Below are 20,997 nucleotides of genomic sequence, written 5' to 3' on the forward strand. Positions count from 1 at the left end.
ACGACCCCTCAAATACCATAGAGTCGCGCCTCGTTAGAAACACATGTGCAAATGTATGTGGAAAGCACTGTATAATATAAGACACAAAGGAGTAAACTCAAAACTCCTAGACACGAGTGCCCAAAATAACCAACTACGGGGTACAATGAAGGGTATACGTGCTAATGGGTGCAAATGCATAATTCAGCTCACAAGGTGCTCTGGCCGAGGAAACCATTTCCAAACGATAATTTAGACCCATTGAACACGAGAAATGGTGAAGGTATACCTTGGATAGGTGAAGCTACAAACCACCGCGGCTGCAAAAGTACCTGGCATCAAAAGTACACGCAATCTCCATATCTACCTTGATACCGTACACCCTGCACCTACAAAACTACAAGGACGAGGGGGCAAACTGTTATTAAAACCTAGCTAGATATGCTTAGGCTTTTTTTAAAAGAGAGAGAGAGAGAGAGAACAAAAAGAAAATAAATGTGTAAAGTGAATTCACCAAGGATTGAACCCTTATCCTCTTCAAATTTTAAAGAACAAACTTCCACTAGGCTAGAAAGTGAAGAGTGAAGGGAAAGGCTTCAACATGAAGGCCTATTTATAGGAAGATCAAAAAAAATCCTAGCCCTTGGATGACAAACTTGATCAATGGTCAAAAAGGAGGCTTGGCACTCGCCTTGGGATCCGCTAAGCACAATGATAGGCCCACATTCACTCTCAAAATCTCATAAGAGTCCTTAACACCGAAGTGTGTTTCTCCATAATACCAAAATGAAGAAGTAAACTAATACCTCACATGCATCCCAAAAACACCGCACCGTGAAGTCTACCAGAGAGCCTGAAGACTCTCTCATAGACTGGGGGGCAAGTGTGAATGCCAAAAATTGCACATACTCTCGAGAGGGCCTCAGTAAACACTCGGGAGAAAAGGTGAGGCTTTCTCCCTAGTAACCTCGAGCACGCCAAGCAACATTGTGTCTCGCCCCACGTGAGACCCATGCCTTAAGCGAGGCCCTCGCGAAGCCGCTCCGTCTTGCCCCACGCGAGACCCATGCCTCAGGCGAGGCCCTTGCGAAGCCGTGACTTCGCGCTTCGCCTTGCCTCACCCGCCTAGCACCATCGCGAAGCTGCCTCGTCTCGCCCCACGTGAGACCCATGCCTCATGCGAGGCCCTTGTGAATCCGTGACTTCGTTCCTTGCCTCACCCGCCTAGCAACCTTGCGAAGTGCTCCCGCAAACCCCAAACATGTACTAGAGCCGACCACCACTCTCCCAGCACCACTACCACCTGTAGTCTGCATGTGCAGGGCCTTGTCTCCTTAGGACCACCATGTACAATGAGCCAGTAGTGCTCTTCTATAAATATGATCTCCCTTCACCTGAGAAAGAGATCGAGTTTTTGAGCATTGTAACCTGACATTTTTGAGCAATACACATATTTTCTAAATTCTCTCCATTTCCATTCTAATATTTAAGTTTAAGTTCTTTGAGATATCAAAAAGTTTGTTTTAAGATCACTCAATTTAAGTTCGTTTCCCTTACAACTAACAAAATCCTTAATCTAACTTAGTTGACGAGTTCTTACCGTCAACAACCCTTAATAAAATATATTTGGCAAATAACAAAATAAGAGAGTTAGTGAAAAAGATGTGGTGATAGACATAATTTAGTGGTTTAACACATTTTCTCACAAAAAGAAGTACCAACTTCAAACCCCCTTCCTCAATATAAAAAAAGTGGGGAAATAATTTTCTTAACACTTTTATAATTTTTATAACTATTACAACTACAATGGTCTACGCTTTTGTGCACTATTATGATGAATCATACATTTTTACATACGCAAATCTTTATATATATGTGTGTGATAATATTCATTATAGTCACAACGAATCTCCTACAAATTTTCAAGAAAATCTGAACAATTTAGAGTGGCAAAAATATCTAAAATAATATTTGCGCACGTGACGATACTAAAAGTTTGGAACCCTATTTTGACATCCTTAATTATTCAGATTTTCTTTAAAATTTGCTGAAGACTTGGCGAAACTGGATTATATAAAAATGTACACCATTGTAGACGTGTTATCAATATAAAAATAATGAAGTTATTTTTTAATTTCATTTTCTCACGTTGTTTGAAAAATTATTCACTGAGGGAGCAATGTGATTCCACAATTTTAAATTATATCTCTGAAAATTTATCCAAAAAAATATTGGAAATGCTAAATCAAAGCATACAGGGCTATGTAACAGAACAAAACTACGGCAAAAGAGATGTGTAAAGCAGTCAATTTTATGTTATTGACACTATATACTTTGGAATATCCAACTATTGTTACGATTTATACAGGGCAAAAGAATCTCTAACCTACAAAATTTGCAAAAATTTTGGACATGCTTTCTATAGTAATATGAAATGGCTCCGTGCTATTACTAATATGTAACAATAGTGTAACTAACCCCTTCCCATTAAAATAGGCGATTCCTCACCATCTAGTTAGAGTGGTCATCTCTCTTTCGTCTTCGGTCAACCTTGGTCAGATAATCACTACCAAAAGATTAGTTACCAAGATTCCTCTCAATTGTGTTGTGGAGCTTCCTCAAAATAGCTCCAGTCCAGTTAAAAGTGAAATGTAATATGCCTATCTTTCACCGCAGCATCTCGCTCCTTTTCCTTCTTGAAGTTTTTGCCAGAGGCAAAGCATCTCTCTTGGGCCCTGGTAATGGGCAACCACATAATCATCTTTACATCCTTCATTATAGATCCTATCGTCATTTTCATAGCGAACCTTTAAACCCTCTTTCTTCATCTCCGCAATCCAGATGCCCATTGCTACATCCTCTAGCTTAAACATCTGAAAAAAAAAGTTCTCTTTCAGATTGAGAAACTACTACTGTATTTTATACGGACATTAGAATAGACCTCGTTTTTACATCGAAATTCCATGTAAGCAAAAAAATGAAGTTGCTATGAAATCTGCTGCTACAAGCGCACATATTACCTTCAAATGGCCTTTTTTGTTCAATTTGACGACGGCGCTTGCTATGTCTCTTGAGACCACGTAACCAGGACCATGTGCCCAAGGTGGGTAAGTATCTTCGCGCCATTCCTACAATAAGATAGACAATGAAGTGAGACCCTACAACATTGTATTTTTTTATTAAGAGGCACTTACCTCGGCTGACCTACATCCGAAATGTACTAATTCAGCTTAAAAGCCAAAAAGTCCCATTTGGTAAACCTTGGAACAAAGTAGTCTGCAAAAGCCTAACTACGAATTGAAGAAAGAAGAAATAGGAATTAACCTAAAATAACCGAACTAATACACTCAAGTTATTTTCCTATTTTCTTTTGAGCTAATGTATGTACACAACAATATATGGATGAATCATGCATGCATATGCTTATGCCAATGTCCTCACTCACATGGTAACATACTGGAAAGAATAAAAAGACCTATAGTTAGTCATATGCAGTAGCTCAATCAAGAATGGAGTCAGAGTGTAGAGATAATTCATGATTAATTCCAACTTAAGTTGGATAATGTATGGATATTTACCTCAGGACTGATAAACCATTTGCTATCAGTATTTCGATGAGGCCGAGAATCTGAATTTATGAGTCCATAAAGCAACCCACGACTAGCTCCGATTCTTTTCAACGAAGATAGAACTTCGTCTACACGGACAAATGCATCATCGTCTGTCTTCATGACAAATTTTGCAGAAACAACCTCTGTCTGTTTTTTATTTATTTTTATTTTATTATAAATAAATAAAAAAAGGTTAATAAGCTAAAGGAAAAATACCAAACATCTCGAGGGAAAGGAAGAAGATTTTACCCCGAAGATACAAATTCCTAAAGTTTTCCATGTGATGAGGCTATAGTAATCGACAAAGGGCATCAGTTGGATGTCTCCATATGTTTGGGCCTCATTCCACAGTTCCTCATTTACTATTTTGTTTTTATGCTGCATATAATGAACTAGTAATTAATTAACTTAACAAGGTTACTTAACAGAAAAATTCTGCTCATCAATCGATAAAAAACAAATAGGTGATCATTTCTTAGAACAGAACAGTTTACATAGACTAGAAACCCATAAAAAAAAAAAAAAAAAATCGTGTTCTCATCATCTAATTTTTCTTTATTCTCTCCCACTTTCTATTTGTGAATTTGTTTTTACAATTTTAAAAATTTCATCCAAAAGTCCTTGAACTGTGTTACATGTGCTGCAACATTTCCATAGAGCTTCATAGTTGATCATTTTTTATCCAATCAAAAGCATATTGAGAAGAAGAGAAAAAAAATGGATAAATATACATAAAAAGTGAAGCTCACCAGACCAACAAGAAAACGAACTGCAACTGCCCCAGATCGTACTTCTGGATATTGCATCCATGTTCTTCGAACAGCCATTCTGCGTTTAAAATTGTTCGCAGTAGAAAACACACCAATGAAAAGATCGAGTGCAGTTTGTTTGGGTAAAGGAGGTGATTTGAGCGTTTCCAAATCCATTATATGCTCTGAATCTTCTGATGTGGGTAGACCACTGGCTAAGACAGAAACCAATTTCAAGTCTCCAGAAATTCTTACTTCACTGACGAGCCATGGTTCTAATGCCTGAGGGATAAGAAAGAACTCAGTCAGCTAATAATTAAGGAACGAGTGCATTTCACTTGAAAAGCCCAAAGAAACATGACAAGATGAAAACGATTACTTCACGCTGAGCAAAAGATGTTATGTGCTTCCCATCAACTGTCATTTGGATTCCTTCTGATCCCACTCTGAGTGTGGCAACAAATGGATAACCTTGTTTAAAAGGGAAGTATTTCCTAGGTTTAGATCCATCTTGAACCATTGATGACCGCCTTGAAAGGTTAGTAGATTTTCTAGTCATGAGAAGCTGATCATCACCTTCACCCACTATCTTGTTACACTGGGCCAACTCATCCACTGGAAAATAGCCACAATAATGTCATTTATCACAAATTTGTAGTACATATTTATAAAATGCTGTGTGCTGAAGTCAAAACTATGCAGTATCATATTAAATAAGTACTTGTTAGAGGATTGCTAACAAGGAGCGAGAGAGAGATGGCTTAATTTGATACCCATATACAAGATGAGATAAATTAGTTTAAATATCATTACAAACATTTTATGCATGTTCATGTGCCCAACTTCAAAATTCATAGATTGGTAAAGATTTTGGCACAAAAACTTTACTAAAATGTTTTAGCAACGAATCTTTATATCAAACTGCATACTTACAAAATTAATTAAACCTTGAGGCAGTACCTTTCTTTTCATTTTCAGGACTTGGAGAGGGACAACGCTCCTCTTCACCCCAATCATGAGCTGCAGTCCATGAGTTCTGAACAATAACAGGGTCTTCAGTTATTTTATCACCATGAAGCCTGACATTGTAATGCAAAATGATAGGTGGTTCAGGCTCCCCTGGAAGTGGTTCCCCAGTCAAATCAAACCGAAAATTTCCAAGAAGACCATTTGGAATTCCAATAACTGTAATGGAAGAACCTTGAGTCAGGCCACAAGGAACTTGCAACTTATAGTCACTGTTATTGAGTTCTGTGCCACTCATTTTGTTTAAAAAATATGGACACTGTTTCTCTTTTGCCCTGCCTTGTGAACTTTCATTTGTACTTAGTTTTTCCTCTTCAACTGAAGCCATAAGGTTATTCCATGCACCTCCAGCTTCCTTAATGGCGTCTACTGCATTAGGTAAACCTTGAGCATGATCAATTAGGTGTTTCAAATGGTCCCATGTCTGCAGAGATTTCTGCTCAACATCAGAGATATTCCTCTGAGCAAAGAGATCAAAAATAATGGTTTTTGTAGGTATCACTTGTAAAGTATTCACAGGATTTTGAACTGCAGGTGGAGAAAAGGCACTCAGCCATTCAAGAGGGTTAACATTACTAGTATTAGAGGAGAAAGGAGTAGTCAAATAACTTTCCCCGATAGGATCTTTCATCAAGCCATATCTCAGAACCAGAAGCATAAACAAAGATGCTACCAGAACACCACCATACCATTTCTTCATTTTCGTTATCCCTCAAGGAATCAATTGGTCGATGCCAGATTTCCTCAGTAAAGGAGGATAAAAGTTCAAACAATCCAGCAATTGGTGGTATAATGCGTAAATAGGAAAATTACTTCTGAGAACGGAAACCACAAGGCCAATTCTTTGACAGGGAGGAAGAAGAATGATCCATTCTGTGCAAACAGCTAAAATCATATTAAGTGCATTGGTTGAAGGACCTTTGCTTCCACGAAGTAACTTTCAAGGTTTCTCCAATCTCAGCCAGCAGTCCAACTGACACCAACAAACATTTTTGCAAGCATTTTCATCTAGATTAGAAAGAGAATGATGTAGTAACTCATGATGAACCTCGAATAATGAAAACAATAAGTTCTTCACAAAGGTGTACGCTTACAAATTACATTAAGGAATGTGAAAGCAAGTCAAATTCGTGTTCATATAACTTGCTAAATAAGAGTGAAGAGAAAAGCAGGGTTTTCTTTATCATCAAAGAATGTAACTATATTAAAAATCATATTTCCACTGGCATCTGTTAATACTATAACTTCACTGGTATTAATAGAACACAAGAAAAACATGCCGATTTATTACAGAACTTCAGGTGTCACCTGGAAGATTAGGAGATGGACCACAAACAATGCCATATAATAAAAGATAATTCTCAAGTTTAATACCATGATAAAGGCATGGATCACATTCACACGCGTTCGCCAACTTAGACCCATGTCAACAATGCGTTCGCCAATAAAAGCAATTTGAAAATCAATTTGAGAAGAGCATTTCATGAATCAAATCAATTTAGTTTTGCAGTGCTCAATCAATAGCTGATCGACATCCTAGCTAATTAGCCAACTGGTCTAATATCATGAAGCCATTAATATCTTTCGCAGTATTGCTATAATCATTAAACATCAATTTTCGAGAAGAAATAAAACTAGTTGACCAAAACGTAAAATAAAAACGCTAAGGTCTGGGGATGATCATCTATATTCCATGCATAACTAGTAACTACAATTCTCAAAAAACAAAATATTTATTTAAAAGAAGAGATTAATCTGTGCCTATAACCAAAAATAAATTAGATGAACAATTAGTTCAGAATACTTGTAGTGACTTATTCAACGCGTATTTTCTCTGCAATTCCAATATTTGACTAGAAAAACAAGAACACTACATCAGTCAACCTCCCCCTCCCAAAAAAAAAAAATTAAAAACAAAACAAAAACAAAAAACAAGCATCATGAGCTTAGCTAATCGCTCCGATTAGTTCAGAGTGAGAATAGAATTTTATTTTCTAACGCATAATCATAAAATATTGAGATCTCCTTCGCCGATGCAACTTTATTATCCCTTGACTGAGAAAACCAACGAAAATAAAAATAAAACTAAAAGGTTTAAAAAAACTACTATCTTTTCATTCCATCAATTTTATACAAACACCAGATAGATCCAAAGCAGAAGACCACCGAATGTGAATTTTTTTTTTTTTTTTTTAAAAAAACAACTACTACAGCGGAAGAAGAAAACGAAAATCGTAGCTCTAGAATTCGCAAAAGCGAGTCTAAAACACTATGTTTAAGATCATTAGAAAAAAGGAAAAAAAAAGAGTAGAATTACCTGACAACGATTTTCCGAGAAAATGCCGGAAAGATAGAGAAAACTTGATAAAAAGGGGGAGACTGTCTGATAGATCTTCACTGTAGCTTACTTCAAGTATACGCGTTACGGTGGCAAACACACACAAAGAAGAGAAGGCAGAAACCGTTTGGTTGCTCTTTTTGATTTGATTTGGTCGTTTTAAAGTCTTCGCTCCATTTGGGTGTTTAACTTTAATTAATTACTTAATTTATAAGACAAAGATTTAATTAACTAATTTTTTTTTAACAACTGGTTTAAATAAACTTCATAAAATTTTCAAGAGACAAAAACATTATATATTCAATTATTAAAAACAATTAAAGAGAACTTGTTGAATTGAATTTTCCATTATATTTGTCAAATCGCTGACGGGAAAAAACCAATAAAGAAAAACCACATTGCGTCGCCTATCGTCTTCTAGCATATTAAATTGGTGACGTGGCTATGTCTGATAGGCAGTTGAAAAGTAAGAACAAATTTTTAATTTTTTGCAATCTCTTTTTTTCTATTTGATTTGGCGGTTCTACAGTCACAACTCACAAGGAAAGTCCTACTGTCGATTAGTGACGGCTCAACGGAAATTAGCAAACTTACGGGGTCGTTTTACCCTAAACATCAGGTAAAACGAGAGAGTTTTTAACTTTAGTGGAGTTAATTATATTTTCTGTGACAGTGTTCGTTAAAAACTGTATGTCATATTAGTTAAATCCCTTGCTCAGATCATTTCTTAAAATTTTCTTTCTCGATATAAGAAAAATAAAAGAGTTAAAAGACAAAAACAAAAAGTATTTAAGTATTTATTTTAAAATCTTGACTTTGACTCGAAGACGGCTTTAGGTATGCCAAATTGGCGGGCCTGGGCCGGTAGACGGATGAAGTGGCTAAGGAAATTTAAAATTCAAATGATTTTACGAATATACCCCTGAGACATTGCCCTCTTACGAGGCAACTATATGGCCGGCCGTGGTCTGCGGATGAAACGCCACTTTCAGCCTTCAAGTATGGGATTTTGCATAGAAAGCAAGGAACAAACAGACAATTTGGCTTTGCAAAAAAGCCATAAAAGCATAATACAAGAGAAACAAAAGAACCAATCATTTTAAGTTACCAAATAAAGAAGCTTGGAAATATGTTTCATTATATATGCAATGACCATGACCCACTACCCACTTTTTATGTTTTTTTTTTGGCTAGTGAATTCCAACACCTTTGTGTTATAATATATTGTGAAGTTTACAGTTCATTTTATTTGACTGTGGGGAGTTATATATATTTCTTTGTTTAATAAGTGGTCGAATATATTCATGAATGCACTAATATATCCAACAATAGAAATTTGACACTTTTCATAGTCAAATTTTTGGCAATTTCGGTGAAAGAATCTAAACGTTTGGAAGTAGATTGACTAAAATGAAAAACCCAAAGCTGTAGCACGTGTAAGGTTTTGGATAGAAAAGAGAGAGACTAAGTTGAAAAACATTAGGGGCATCCACCTAACAAATGAGCCATTGTCAATTTGCATGTGAGAAATGAGAAGTGTTGTTTTATATGTTATCTCTTCTCCCATTTTTCACGTTACAATTAATGGCTTTAATTGTGTTTGCTTGGACATGTAGGTCTTTTTGAGTTTTATGAGGTGCAATTGTGCAGTCAGGATTATTGGAGAGGAAACCAATTTTTTTTTTTTTAAATATAGATTATAATATTATATATACAGCATATATTTTTTTATTTTTTATTTTATTTTAAGAGGGACCATTGTAATTTATGGACATATATTTATTTGATTAGAATAAATATATTACATCTATTTAATTTCTTTTTTTTTTTTTTTAAAAGGAGGCCATAGTGACACGCTCCGAACCCACCAAGGTTAGGGAGTGCGGCACTTCACCAGTCCGTCGGCAAAGTCAGCCTAAAAGAGTGGGTATGAAAAACCACTCCGAAAGAGTGTAAGCAACTTAATGAAAGGAATAAGGCAACAAGGTACAAAGAATCCGTGCTTTGTATTGATAAGAATGTGTTTACAAGTGTAGAGAAATGTAATGGCAGCCCCTAAACATGTGAGGGTCTTGCCCTTTATATAAGAAACTAGAGAATACCCTAGGCCGACAAGTGGCAAGCTCCCCACCATCCATTTCCCTTAAGATATCTACATAAAGCATGTGGACAAGCCCATAAACTAAATGGCCGGCCCATTAAGGGAGTAAACCCACTATGCTAAGTTTACTTAAGAAGGAGGAGTACATCCATGCTAAGTAATCCCCAAACCACCCAAGCCCCATGGGCCCTTCGTGGGCCGCGTCATTGGTCGTGACATTACTCGGCCCACTCGTCCGTACGAGTCCGTGCGCAGGATGTGCGCCCACTGGTCGAGGGTCACTGGTCGGGACCTGACACCCTCCCCCACTTAAGTTCGCGACGTCCCCGTCGCATCACCATCCTTGTAACGCAGGATGTGATCTCTGAATTTCCAAAGAAGAGATTCTGGTTCCCAACTAGCCTCTTCATCTGGCAAACCTTTCCACTTAACTAAGTATTCCGTGTATCTGGGGATCCTCTTCTTCCGAATTTCTCTATCGGCCAGTATACACTCGACTTCCTTATCATAAGAAGTAGTCATTGCCGTAGGGGCTCTTTTGGACACTCCCCGCTCGGGGTCTTCTTCGTCACCATGATAAGGCTTCAGCATACTCACGTGGAATACTGGATGAATCTTCATCTGTGGAGGCAGCTGAAGTTTGTAGGCGACCTGGCCTACTCTCCGGAGCACCGGGAATGGGCCTTCGTATTTCCGAACCAAAGCTTTGTGGAATCTCCGCAAGGCTTTGAACTGCTGAGGCAACATTTTCACCAAGACAAGATCACCTTCTTGGAATTCGACTTGCCTTCTCTTCTTATTCGCCCACTTCTTCATCCGTTTTTGGGCTCGCATCAAATGAGCCCTGGCCAACTCGGCCAGTTCGCTCCAATTTTTCGCAAACCTAAACGCCGCGGGACTCTGCCCGTCGTAATTCGCGACCAGCGCGTGAGGCGTTTGAGGTTGCATCCCCACGACCGGCTCAAACGGGCTCTTGCTCGTGGACTCGCTTCGCTGAAGGTTGTATGAAAACTGGGCAACGTCAAGCAGACTTGCCCAATTTTTCTGATTCGCACTAACATAGTGCCTTAGATATAACTCGACCAGCGCATTCACCCTCTCAGTCTGTCCGTCGGTTTGAGGGTGAAACGAAGTAGAGAAGTTTAATTCCGTACCAAGGAGTTTAAACAACTCGGTCCAAAAGCGACCAGTAAAACGAGGGTCCCTATCACTTATGATACTTGAGGGTATCCCCCAAAATTTCACAACGTGCTTTAGGAATAGTCTCATCGTTACTTCCGCCGTACATTCGGTCGGGGCCGGGATAAAGGTTGCATACTTGCTGAATCGATCAACCACCACCATTATGCTCACGCAACCATCTGACTTTGGAAAGCCAGTAATGAAATCCATAGATAAACTTTCCCATGGTTTATCAGGAATGGGCAAAGGGACCAGCAACCCGCCTGGTGAGCGCTGTTCTGGTTTGTCTTGTTGGCAAATAAGACAAGTGCGAACATAAGCTTCAACATCATCACGAAGTTGAGGCCAATAGTAAATCGCCTTTATGAGCGCCAAGGTGCGCTTCATCCCCGGATGCCCAGCCCATAAGGAGTCATGGCATTCCTTAATGAGCTCCCTTCGAAGACTGGCAGATTTAGGCACATATATTCGATGACTCTTGGCATAGAGTAAACCATCGACCAGCCAGAATTTTCGCGTCTTCTTCTCCTCGACCATAGTAATCAAACTTTTGGCCAAAGGATCATGTGCCAATCCTTCTTTAATCCGAGCCACAAGAGTGCCCAGTGGTCGACTGAGTGCAGCAAGAGATGCCTTCCTACTCAGTGCATCCGCGACCACGTTGACTTTCCCTGGTCGATACTCTAGCGAGTAGTGAAACTCAGCAAGGAAGTCTTGCCATCGAGCCTGCTTCGGGCTCAGCTTCTTCTGAGTTTGAAAGTAACTTGTGGCTATGTTGTCAGTCATGACAACAAAGAAGGATCCGAGGAGATAATGGCGCCATACTCTCAGACAATGAACCACAGCCGTCATCTCCTTTTCTTGGACCGTATACCGCCGCTCGGTCTCGTTGAGCTTGCGGCTCTCGAAGGCAATCGGTCTGTTGTTTTGCATTGGGACTCCTCCAATGGCAAAGTCGGATGCATCAGTGTGCACCTCAAAGGGCTTTGCACAGTCAGGCAGGACCAGCAAAGGTTCAACAGCAACCGCGTCCTTCAAGTCATCGAACGCGCTTTGGCAAGCAGCGTCCCATACCCAAGGTTTGTTTTTCTTGAGCATATCGGTCAGTTTAGCTGCTCGGGCAGAGTAGCTTTTGATGAACCGTCGATAGTAGTTCACCAAACCAAGGAAGGACCTTAGTTCGGGGACTTTCTTCGGGGGTTCCCAATCTTGGATGGCCACCACCTTGGCCCCATCCATCATCAGAAGTCCATCTCTAATTTTGTGACCCAAGAACATTACTTCGTTGCTCGCAAAGGTGCACTTCTCTCTTTTGACGAAGAGCCGATTTTCCCTTAGCAAGGCAAAAGCTAACTTTAAGTGGTCAAGGTGTTCTTCCAGAGTGTTGCTATATATGACTATATCGTCCAAATAGACAACAATGAATTTATCAAGGTAATCTTGAAATACCTTATTCATCAGTGTGCAGAACGTCACTGGGGCATTGGTAAGGTCGAAGGGCATCACCAAGTATTCATACGAGCCGTATCGAGTCACGCAAGTGGTCTTCGACTTGTCGCCCTCTTTAATCCTCACTTGATAGTAGCCGGAGCGAAGATCAAGTTTGGTAAAGTATCGAACAGTTCCTAACTGGTCGAACAGATCCGCGATCAGCGGTATCGGGTACTTATTTTTTATGGTAATCTTGTTAAGTGCCCGATAGTCGATGCACATTTGAAGGCTCCCGTCCTTCTTCTTCTGGAACAACACAGGCACCCCAAAGGGTGCCTTAGAGGGTCTGATTAAGCCAGCGATGAGCAACTCTCTCAACTGACTACGCAGCTCGGCTAACTCCGGCGGAGCCATCCGATAAGGACACATTGCGGGAGGCTTGGCACCAGCTTCTAGCTCGATCTCGTGGTCCACACCACGTCGAGGGGGTAGCTGCATAGGCAAAGCATCCGGCATCACATCCTCAAACTCATTCAGTACACTTTGTACTTCATCGAGTTCCACTGTTGGGGCTGATAATACCTCATCATCAAACTCCTTCAGTATAGCAAGGTAACTCACACCCTCCTGGTGCATTCCTCGCTTGAATTGAAGGGCGGACAACGCTCGCTCTTCAATTTCCATGGTTGTTCGGGTATAAACAACACACGGACCGGCATCATCAGAGATGCAAACCTGATTGGCGTAGGGAATGAGGATGGCCTTTGTCTGATCAAAGAATTCCATCCCTAAGACAACGTTGTAGTCGTCCATGTTCACTATCGATCAATTAGTCCAACCAGTCCATTCACCAAGACTGGTTTCAACGCCATTGGCAACGCCAGTTATTGGGATAGGTACTGAATTTACCGTCTTCAGTGCCCCGCCTTCATGAGCAGGCTTTACCCCAACGCTCCTCGCTCCAAAGGGTGACAGGAAATTGTGAGACGCACCTGTATCGACCAGCGCCGTCATCTTCGTTCCGTTGAGGATGATATCCACGAACATCTGGCCATCTGCTCTTGTTCGTGGCCTGGCTTTCAGGGCTTTCAGCAATTTCATCGAGCCGCATCTGGCTCCTTGCTCCTCGAGTCTTCGTTGTTCCTCGAGCTCCCTTTGCTTAACGACTGCCTGAGCATTCAACAGCCGTTTTTGTGGGCATTCCTGCGCCCAATGTGGCCCAGCACAGACAAAACATCGAACAGTGTCTCGTGTGGACATCTCCTTAGTCTTCCCCTTTTGACTCGCACTAGCTTCGGTCGTCCCACAAGCCTTCCACCGTTCTCCTCCTCCGCTCCTCGGGCTAACAAACGTCTTTGTTTCCTTCGGTTTGGAGGATTCTTTAGAAGTATAGTCGGTTAAGCTCTCGGCCACTGCAATGGCCGAAGAAAGATCTTGAACATTCCTCCGCCTTAACTCAACTTTAGCCCACTGTTGTAACCCATCAATGAAGTTAAATAGTGAGTCTTCTTCGGTAGTGTTCGGGACTTCTAGGATCAGAGTAGTAAAATCTCTTACGTACTCACGGATCCCGCCAGTTTGTTTAAGCCGTCTCAACTGGCCCTTCGCATCGTCTAGTGCGTTCTCGGGGTAGAACTGTTTCTTTAGCTCTCTTTTGAAATCTTCAAAAGAGTCCATCACGCAGAGTTGTCTTCCAATCTCGCCATGCCTCCGGCGCCACCATAACATGGCAGTATCGGATAAGTACATAGCCGAGGTTCGAATTTTTACTGCCTCATCGGTGATGTTGGTAGCTTCGAAATACTGAGATAGGCCCCATATGAAGTTGTCAACTTCTTTGGCATTTCGGGCCCCGCCAAAAGCTTTTGGCTTCGGTATTTCGATCTTGTGAACCGAGGGGGTGGAAACTCCACCTCCAGACGCGGCTCTTCTACACATGGCCCAATTGGCTTGGATTTCTTCAAGCTTGGCCATGGTGGCTGTATTTGCCTCCTCCTGCCGGTTGAGCATCTCGCGATGCTCTACGTCTCTCTCTCTTTCATTTACCTCCATGATGTCGAGCCGGGCTCGTAAGGAATGCATTTCTGCGAGCAGCAAATCCCTCATGGTTCCAACTTCATCTCGCAGACCTTCGGCTTTCATTTGAAGTGCATCCGAAATGGAGCTGTGTATAGCAGCATCTTCTGCTTCTAGGTCCTTGCATTTTTCTTCAAGGCCTCCAATCCGGGAGTCCATGGCATGGACTAGGTAAACATTGGTTTCGAGACGTTTTTCTAGTTCAGTTACCGTTTCTCTTAGATCGGCTTTCTTTTTAGACACTTGCTTCGTGGCTTCCGCCATTGGTTGATCCGTCATTAGTTCTACTCTTTCTCCTCACAATTAGCTCTGATACCACCTGACACGCTCCGAACCCACCGAGGTTAGGGAGTGCGGCACTTCACCAGTCCGTCGGCAAAGTCAGCCTAAAAGAGTGGGTATGGAAAACCACTCCGAAAGAGTGTAAGCAACTTAATGAAAGGAACATGGCAACAAGGTACAAAGAATCCGTGCTTTGTATTGATAAGAATGTGTTTACAAGTGTAGAGAAATGTAATGGCAGCCCCTAAACATGTGAGGGTCTTGCCTTTTATATAGGAAACTAGAGAATACCCTAGGCCGACAAGTGGCAAGCTCCCCACCATCCATTTCCCTTAAGATATCTACATAAAGCATGTGGACAAGCCCATAAACTAAATGGCCGACCCATTAAGGGAGTAAACCCACTATGCTAAGTTTACTTAAGAAGGAGGAGTACATTCATGCTAAGTAATCCCCAAACCACCCAAGCCCCATGGGCCCTTCGTGGGCCGCGTCATTGGTCGTGACATTACTCGGCCCACTCGTCCGTACGAGTCTGTGTGCAGGATGTGCGCCCACTGGTCGAGGGTCACTGGTCGGGACCTGACAATAGCCCCTTTTAGCTCCAACATTGATGAAATGGAAGTAGGCATATCACATAGTTTTTTTTAACTGTAGTTATTTACAGTAAATTCTCAATATAGTTATAAGTATCGAATCAAATTAATTTTATTATTGTAAAAAGGTTATAATTTATTACAGATATAATTAAAAATATTTAAACTTGTGACAAGAAGTTATGATGGTTATCTATTACATGTAAATTAATATTTTTGATGATTAACTTTAAAAAAAGTATTGTCTCGCCAAATTTAAATACATATAATTTTAGCTATCTAAATATGTATTATCTTTTAACAATTCACATATGAAATTATTTAGAATTTTAAATTTTGTGTCAAATTCATATGAACCAATCAATATTAGCTGTGATGATAAAAAAAAGTTGTAGCGTAATGTTGACTAAGTCAACACAAAGATTCACCTGCACAATTTATCGAACACCAACAGAGCACACAAGAACAATACAAAGTAACAAGAATCAAATTAAAGTATCAAAACAGAAAGTAAAAGAGGAACACGAGGGTTAATACAAGTTTAGATCAATGTGATCCTACGTCCTGTTCTGGAGCACCACTATTCATCTTCATTAATCACCAACAATCAGAGATTACAACCTAAACAAGTTGAGAAGAATTAGCACACTCAAAGTACAATAGCACACACACAAGCACTCAAGCTTTCTCACACCATGCACCCCAATACAACCGAACCCCTCAATTTCTTTTACAATCTTGAAGAAATTCTCTCAAAGCTAGTTCTCTCGTTCTTGAGGTCGAATATCTCAAAAATACCGAATTGGTCTTCAAAAAAGGATGGGTGATCTATTTATAAGGCCAACACAATAAAACAAAACTTTGCCACATATTGCAGGTTGTTATTGGTAAGTACGCATAATAGAAATTTTTTGTTTTACTGTTTGGTTTGTTAATTTTAATTTAATATTTTAAATATTTAATAGAATATACTTTTAAAATTAATTAAAAATACATATTTATTAATTATATTAATATAAATTTAAATATTATAAAATATAATTATAAGACTACATATATAAATATAATAATTATATCAATATATATTCAAATTTAAATTTAAATATTATCAAATATCATTATTATAATAATATATACTACAAAACTATATATTTAATAATTATATTAATATAAATTTAAATGTTATAAAATATTATTATGGTAATAATATATAATCCTAATTTTTTAATAATTACATTAATATGAATTCAAATTTATAAAATATTATTATTATAATAATAATATTTAATAGAAGACTACATATTTAGTACTTATATTAATATAAATTTAAATATTATAAAATATCATTATAATAATAATATTGTTGACTGTCTTTTTTCGCTATCAACTAAATTTGAGAATATAAAGAAAATAATACAAAAGACACAAGAGTTTTACGTGGTTCAGGCTATACAAGAGCCCTAGTCCACGAGTCTATGGTATTTGGTGAGCTTGAAGCTCGTTTTAGCAAGCTTCAATGGTAGTTCTTAGGTAGCGTATATATTGTACTAAGCTATAGAATTTATCTCTCTAAAAATCTGAACCCTTTACAAAGAGATACCCTAGCCCTATTTATAGAGGATGAGGTCATTAATGTTAATCACCTATCATTAATACAAAATTCCCCCATCTTAGGGTATTGATCTTGAGTTAATACAAAAATGGCTGCACTAAATAAAGACTACGGCCAGGCGAATTGCACAGGGCCCATCTCAAAAAGTTGTTCGCCAGCTTTATGAGGAACATGCCTCTAACAGTATCAAGATGCGGAGCACATTTGCCCGTGTCAGGTGGCGTTGTGGGAGATGTTGATTATCGATGGTACGAATTCGACACCACTAATCGAGGCTCACCAAAAGTTTTCAGATGATCCTTTAGTGGCCCATACCCGCAGTGATTGACACCTAGCATTGACTACAGGTCTGAGGACCAGATTCCTAAACCTAAAAGATGGGCGAGTAAAGAAAGCCTCATGGGACATGACCTCACCTACAGACATCCTCGCCTTGATGACAGGCCTCAAGGCGTGGCCTCACTCGGCGACATTCATGACTTGGAGATTGGCTCGGGACGTGGCCTCACCTGGAGACATCCTCACCTCGAGGACAGGCCTTGGGGCGTGGCCTCACTCGGAGACATCCACGACTTGGCCGGACTGGATTTCCTTGAAGAGCCCACACTCTGAGAACTTCATGACTTGTCACTAATTACTCCTAATTACCACGTGTCGTGTGGCAAAAACAGGGACCACAAATATATAATACATAATCTTAATTTTTATTAAAAAAAATTATCATTTATGTTTAAAAAGGTTATCATATTATATATATATTTTAAATCTTAAACAATATTTTTGTTTAATTTTTCATTTAATATGTTTATGTCATTCTTTTATATATAATATTATTTATTTATTTATTTGAAATTTATATAAAATTGATAAAAATTTAATAAAAATAATTAATAAATTCTAAAATAAAACCAAACAGACGTGCATTGCATGTTGCTTGTATCTAGTATATATATATATATGGAAAAGTTCTCAATGGTTATTACCCACACATGGGTACCTAGATAAATGTGCAAATATGCTGACATGGCATGTAGGTGACTTGGTACATCAAGTTACCAACAAGTAAAGATTTTTTTTTTTTTTGGCATAGATTTTTTTTTTTTTTTGCATTAATTTCGAAATTAACTTTTTTTTTTGGTCATTAGGAATGGTGATTCCAACCAATAAAAGGTAAGCTCTCTTTTCAAGTTTTGAATTAATTTAAAATTTTAAAATTAGGGTTTCATAATAAATGCACACTCATTTCTTAAACTCTCTATTCTTCTTCTTCTTCTTCTTCATTCAAAGTAAAAAAATAAACATAAAAAAATCAGAATTGCACCATCATTTTCGTGAGCATGTGAAGAAGAGAAAGAAGAAAAAAAAAACGTGTGAGGAAACAATAGAGGGGGAGAGAGAGAAAACGCATGGGAGTAGAGGGGAAGGGGATGAAGAATAAAAGAAGTAGATCTAAGGATTTAGAAGGAAGGGTTGGAAAGAAGAGACAAATTTTTTATGATAACTCATTGTCTCCTAATCGAATCAGGTCAAAATTGTCTTTAGATCGCGCTCGTCGGTATAGATCTCCTATGAAACGTTTGGAGTCGTCCTCTTCAATGTTCGAAAGTAGAACTCGACGTTGTCTTCATAGTGAGTCTTATTGTTCTTTTTGTAAGGTAATATCTTCATATCTATATATGTGTCTATGATTGAGATCTCATTTTATGTTTATGTTAGAACACTTCGATTATATTTTTCTAAAATATTTTTTCTATTTAAAAATTAGGAATACGAAAACCGTGTATGTGTAGATGAGGTAGACCGTGATGTTCCTATCCCACCATGGAGTTTTGTCATACCTGATGAAGATGGTGATGCAATGACCATTAATATACCATCAGATGTAAACAAAGGGAACCTTCAAATTCCAGACCATGTAAAATGGAACGAAGAGGATTTTAATTTCTGTGTAAAATTGGATGTTCATGTTTTTGTTTATGATCCTCCTCCACAACACGATTCTGGCATTGATGGTGACGTTGATAGTGAGGAGTATATGGATAATATGACTATTAATTTTGTGGCGGCAAGCGAGCAATCCATTGAAAGATTGGAGAAACCTTTGATTAAAGATGATCAAATTGTATGTTCTATTTGCTTTGAGAATGTTCATGTTGGTTTGGAAGCTACAAAGTTACCTTGCACACACACATATCATGAAAAATGTATTGTTCAGTGGCTACAAACTAGTAAATTTTGTCCAATGTGTCGATTTGAGATAGTTTAAAAAAATCATTTTTATATTTGTTACACAAATTTCAGCATGTATTAAATCATATTATATACTAATAATCCGAATTTTATTTACAATTTTTACATATAATTTCGAAAATGTGAGAACATTTGAATTTCAATATTTATATAAAAAAATATTGCATGTTTAATTAGAAAGACTTATTCATTTGAAAGATACATATTCATCTTCCCAATAAAATAATAAAAATAAATATAATAGTTATATATTTATAAATGAATTAATCCATATTTATTCTATCAACACAACTTTATCTACAATTATTAAATGACATGTTCACATTAAAAGGCAAAGGTTCATAGAACCTATACATATTTTTGAAATACCCTATTGTAATGCAAAAAAAAAAAAATTCCAATAATATTTTGAAATTTATAATTTTGTACATCAAAGATAATTATTATGGATGTAAATTGTTCAACTTCCCATATTAATTTATGATATTCTCTATTTTTTTATTAATTTTTAATTGTTATTATCTAAATCCTATTAATTTTTATATTAAATGCACATCTTCATATTTAAATACTCTAACCAACTATCTATAACCTAGCATTAAAATAAATAAAAAATTAATATTGCACAATTGTGGTTCTCTAAACCCTAATTTCGAAATTTGTAATGAAAATTTTGAAAATTATAAAAATTATATTATTACACATTAATTAGGGTTTACACTAATTACTATTTTGAACAATTAATTATTGAATATATGTTAAATATTAAATGCACATCTTCATATTCAAAGATTCTAACCAACTATCTATATCCTAGCATTAAATAAAAAAAACATTAATATTGCACAATTGTGGTTCTCTAAACCCTAATTTCGAAATTTGTAATGAAAATTTTGAAAATTATAACAATTATATTATTACACATTAATTAGGGTTTACACTAATTACTATTTTGAACAATTAATTATTGAATATATGTTAAATATTAAATGCACATCTTCATATTCAAAGACTCTAACCAACTATCTATATCCTATCATTAAATAAAAAAACATTAATATTGCACAATTGTGGTTCTCTAAACCCTAATTTCGAAATTTGTAATGAAAATTTTGAAAATTATAACAATTATATTATTATACATTAATTAGGGTGTACACTAATTACTATTTTGAACAATTAATTATTGAATATGTTGACTGTGAATTTAGCCAACGACGTAAGAAAGTCAACCACGACAAGCCTTCAAGAGAATTATAAACGACAACAGACAGTTTTAAACAAGAAAAGTAAATAACACAAGATTTTATAGTGGTTCAGCCCCGATGATCGGTAATAGCCTAATCCACTTAGAGATTTTATTACTGTATTCACACTCAAGATCAGATGAACCGTGTCAACTGATTTTCTTCAGTGTAAAATATTCCAGAATACAAAAAGGGGTTCTCTCAGGGAAAACACTTTCTCTCTCTAGAACACAGGTTAACTCTTGATTTTTCCAAAAGTCCCTTTACGATCCTCCCAACTTTCTATTTATAGACCTGGGATTCTCAACTGATATCCCCTTTAGATAGGGATATTTCATTATTTACCTAATATTTATATTACAAAATAAATATTCAAAATACAACTGATCCCTAAATTCGAGTGAGGATTGAGAGATTCCCGGGCGCTCAGACCAATTCTCACTGGAGTAGTTTCGGGCAGTTTGACGTAGTCTCTCATGCATGTTGACTAATCTTCAAGCTTTTTGTAGGTCAAAGG

The 20,997-nt window shown here is 37.7% G+C and overlaps 1 protein-coding gene across 2 annotated transcripts; it reads right to left on the minus strand.

The window, feature by feature from the left end:
• Nucleotides 1-2,272: 2,272 nt before the first annotated feature.
• Nucleotides 2,273-7,896, minus strand: LOC133823037 (beta-1,3-galactosyltransferase GALT1). 2 transcript variants are annotated; one of them, XM_062255617.1, is made up of 8 exons: nucleotides 7,683-7,896; nucleotides 5,300-6,338; nucleotides 4,719-4,954; nucleotides 4,340-4,621; nucleotides 3,840-3,968; nucleotides 3,558-3,737; nucleotides 3,000-3,107; nucleotides 2,273-2,852 (listed from the first exon to the last, which is right to left on the minus strand). In XM_062255617.1, the coding sequence occupies exons 2-8, from the start codon at nucleotides 6,063-6,065 to the stop codon at nucleotides 2,640-2,642; spliced, it is 1,914 nt and encodes a 637-aa protein (XP_062111601.1). In that variant the 5' UTR covers nucleotides 6,066-6,338; nucleotides 7,683-7,896; the 3' UTR covers nucleotides 2,273-2,639. The 2 variants fall into 2 exon arrangements, with proteins under 2 accessions (XP_062111601.1, XP_062111602.1); XM_062255618.1 differs by having other exon boundaries at nucleotides 5,300-6,373.
• Nucleotides 7,897-20,997: the final 13,101 nt, after the last annotated feature.

The sequence above is a fragment of the Humulus lupulus genome, chromosome 3 (assembly GCF_963169125.1).
Source record: "Humulus lupulus chromosome 3, drHumLupu1.1, whole genome shotgun sequence".
Lineage (NCBI taxonomy): Eukaryota > Viridiplantae > Streptophyta > Magnoliopsida > Rosales > Cannabaceae > Humulus > Humulus lupulus.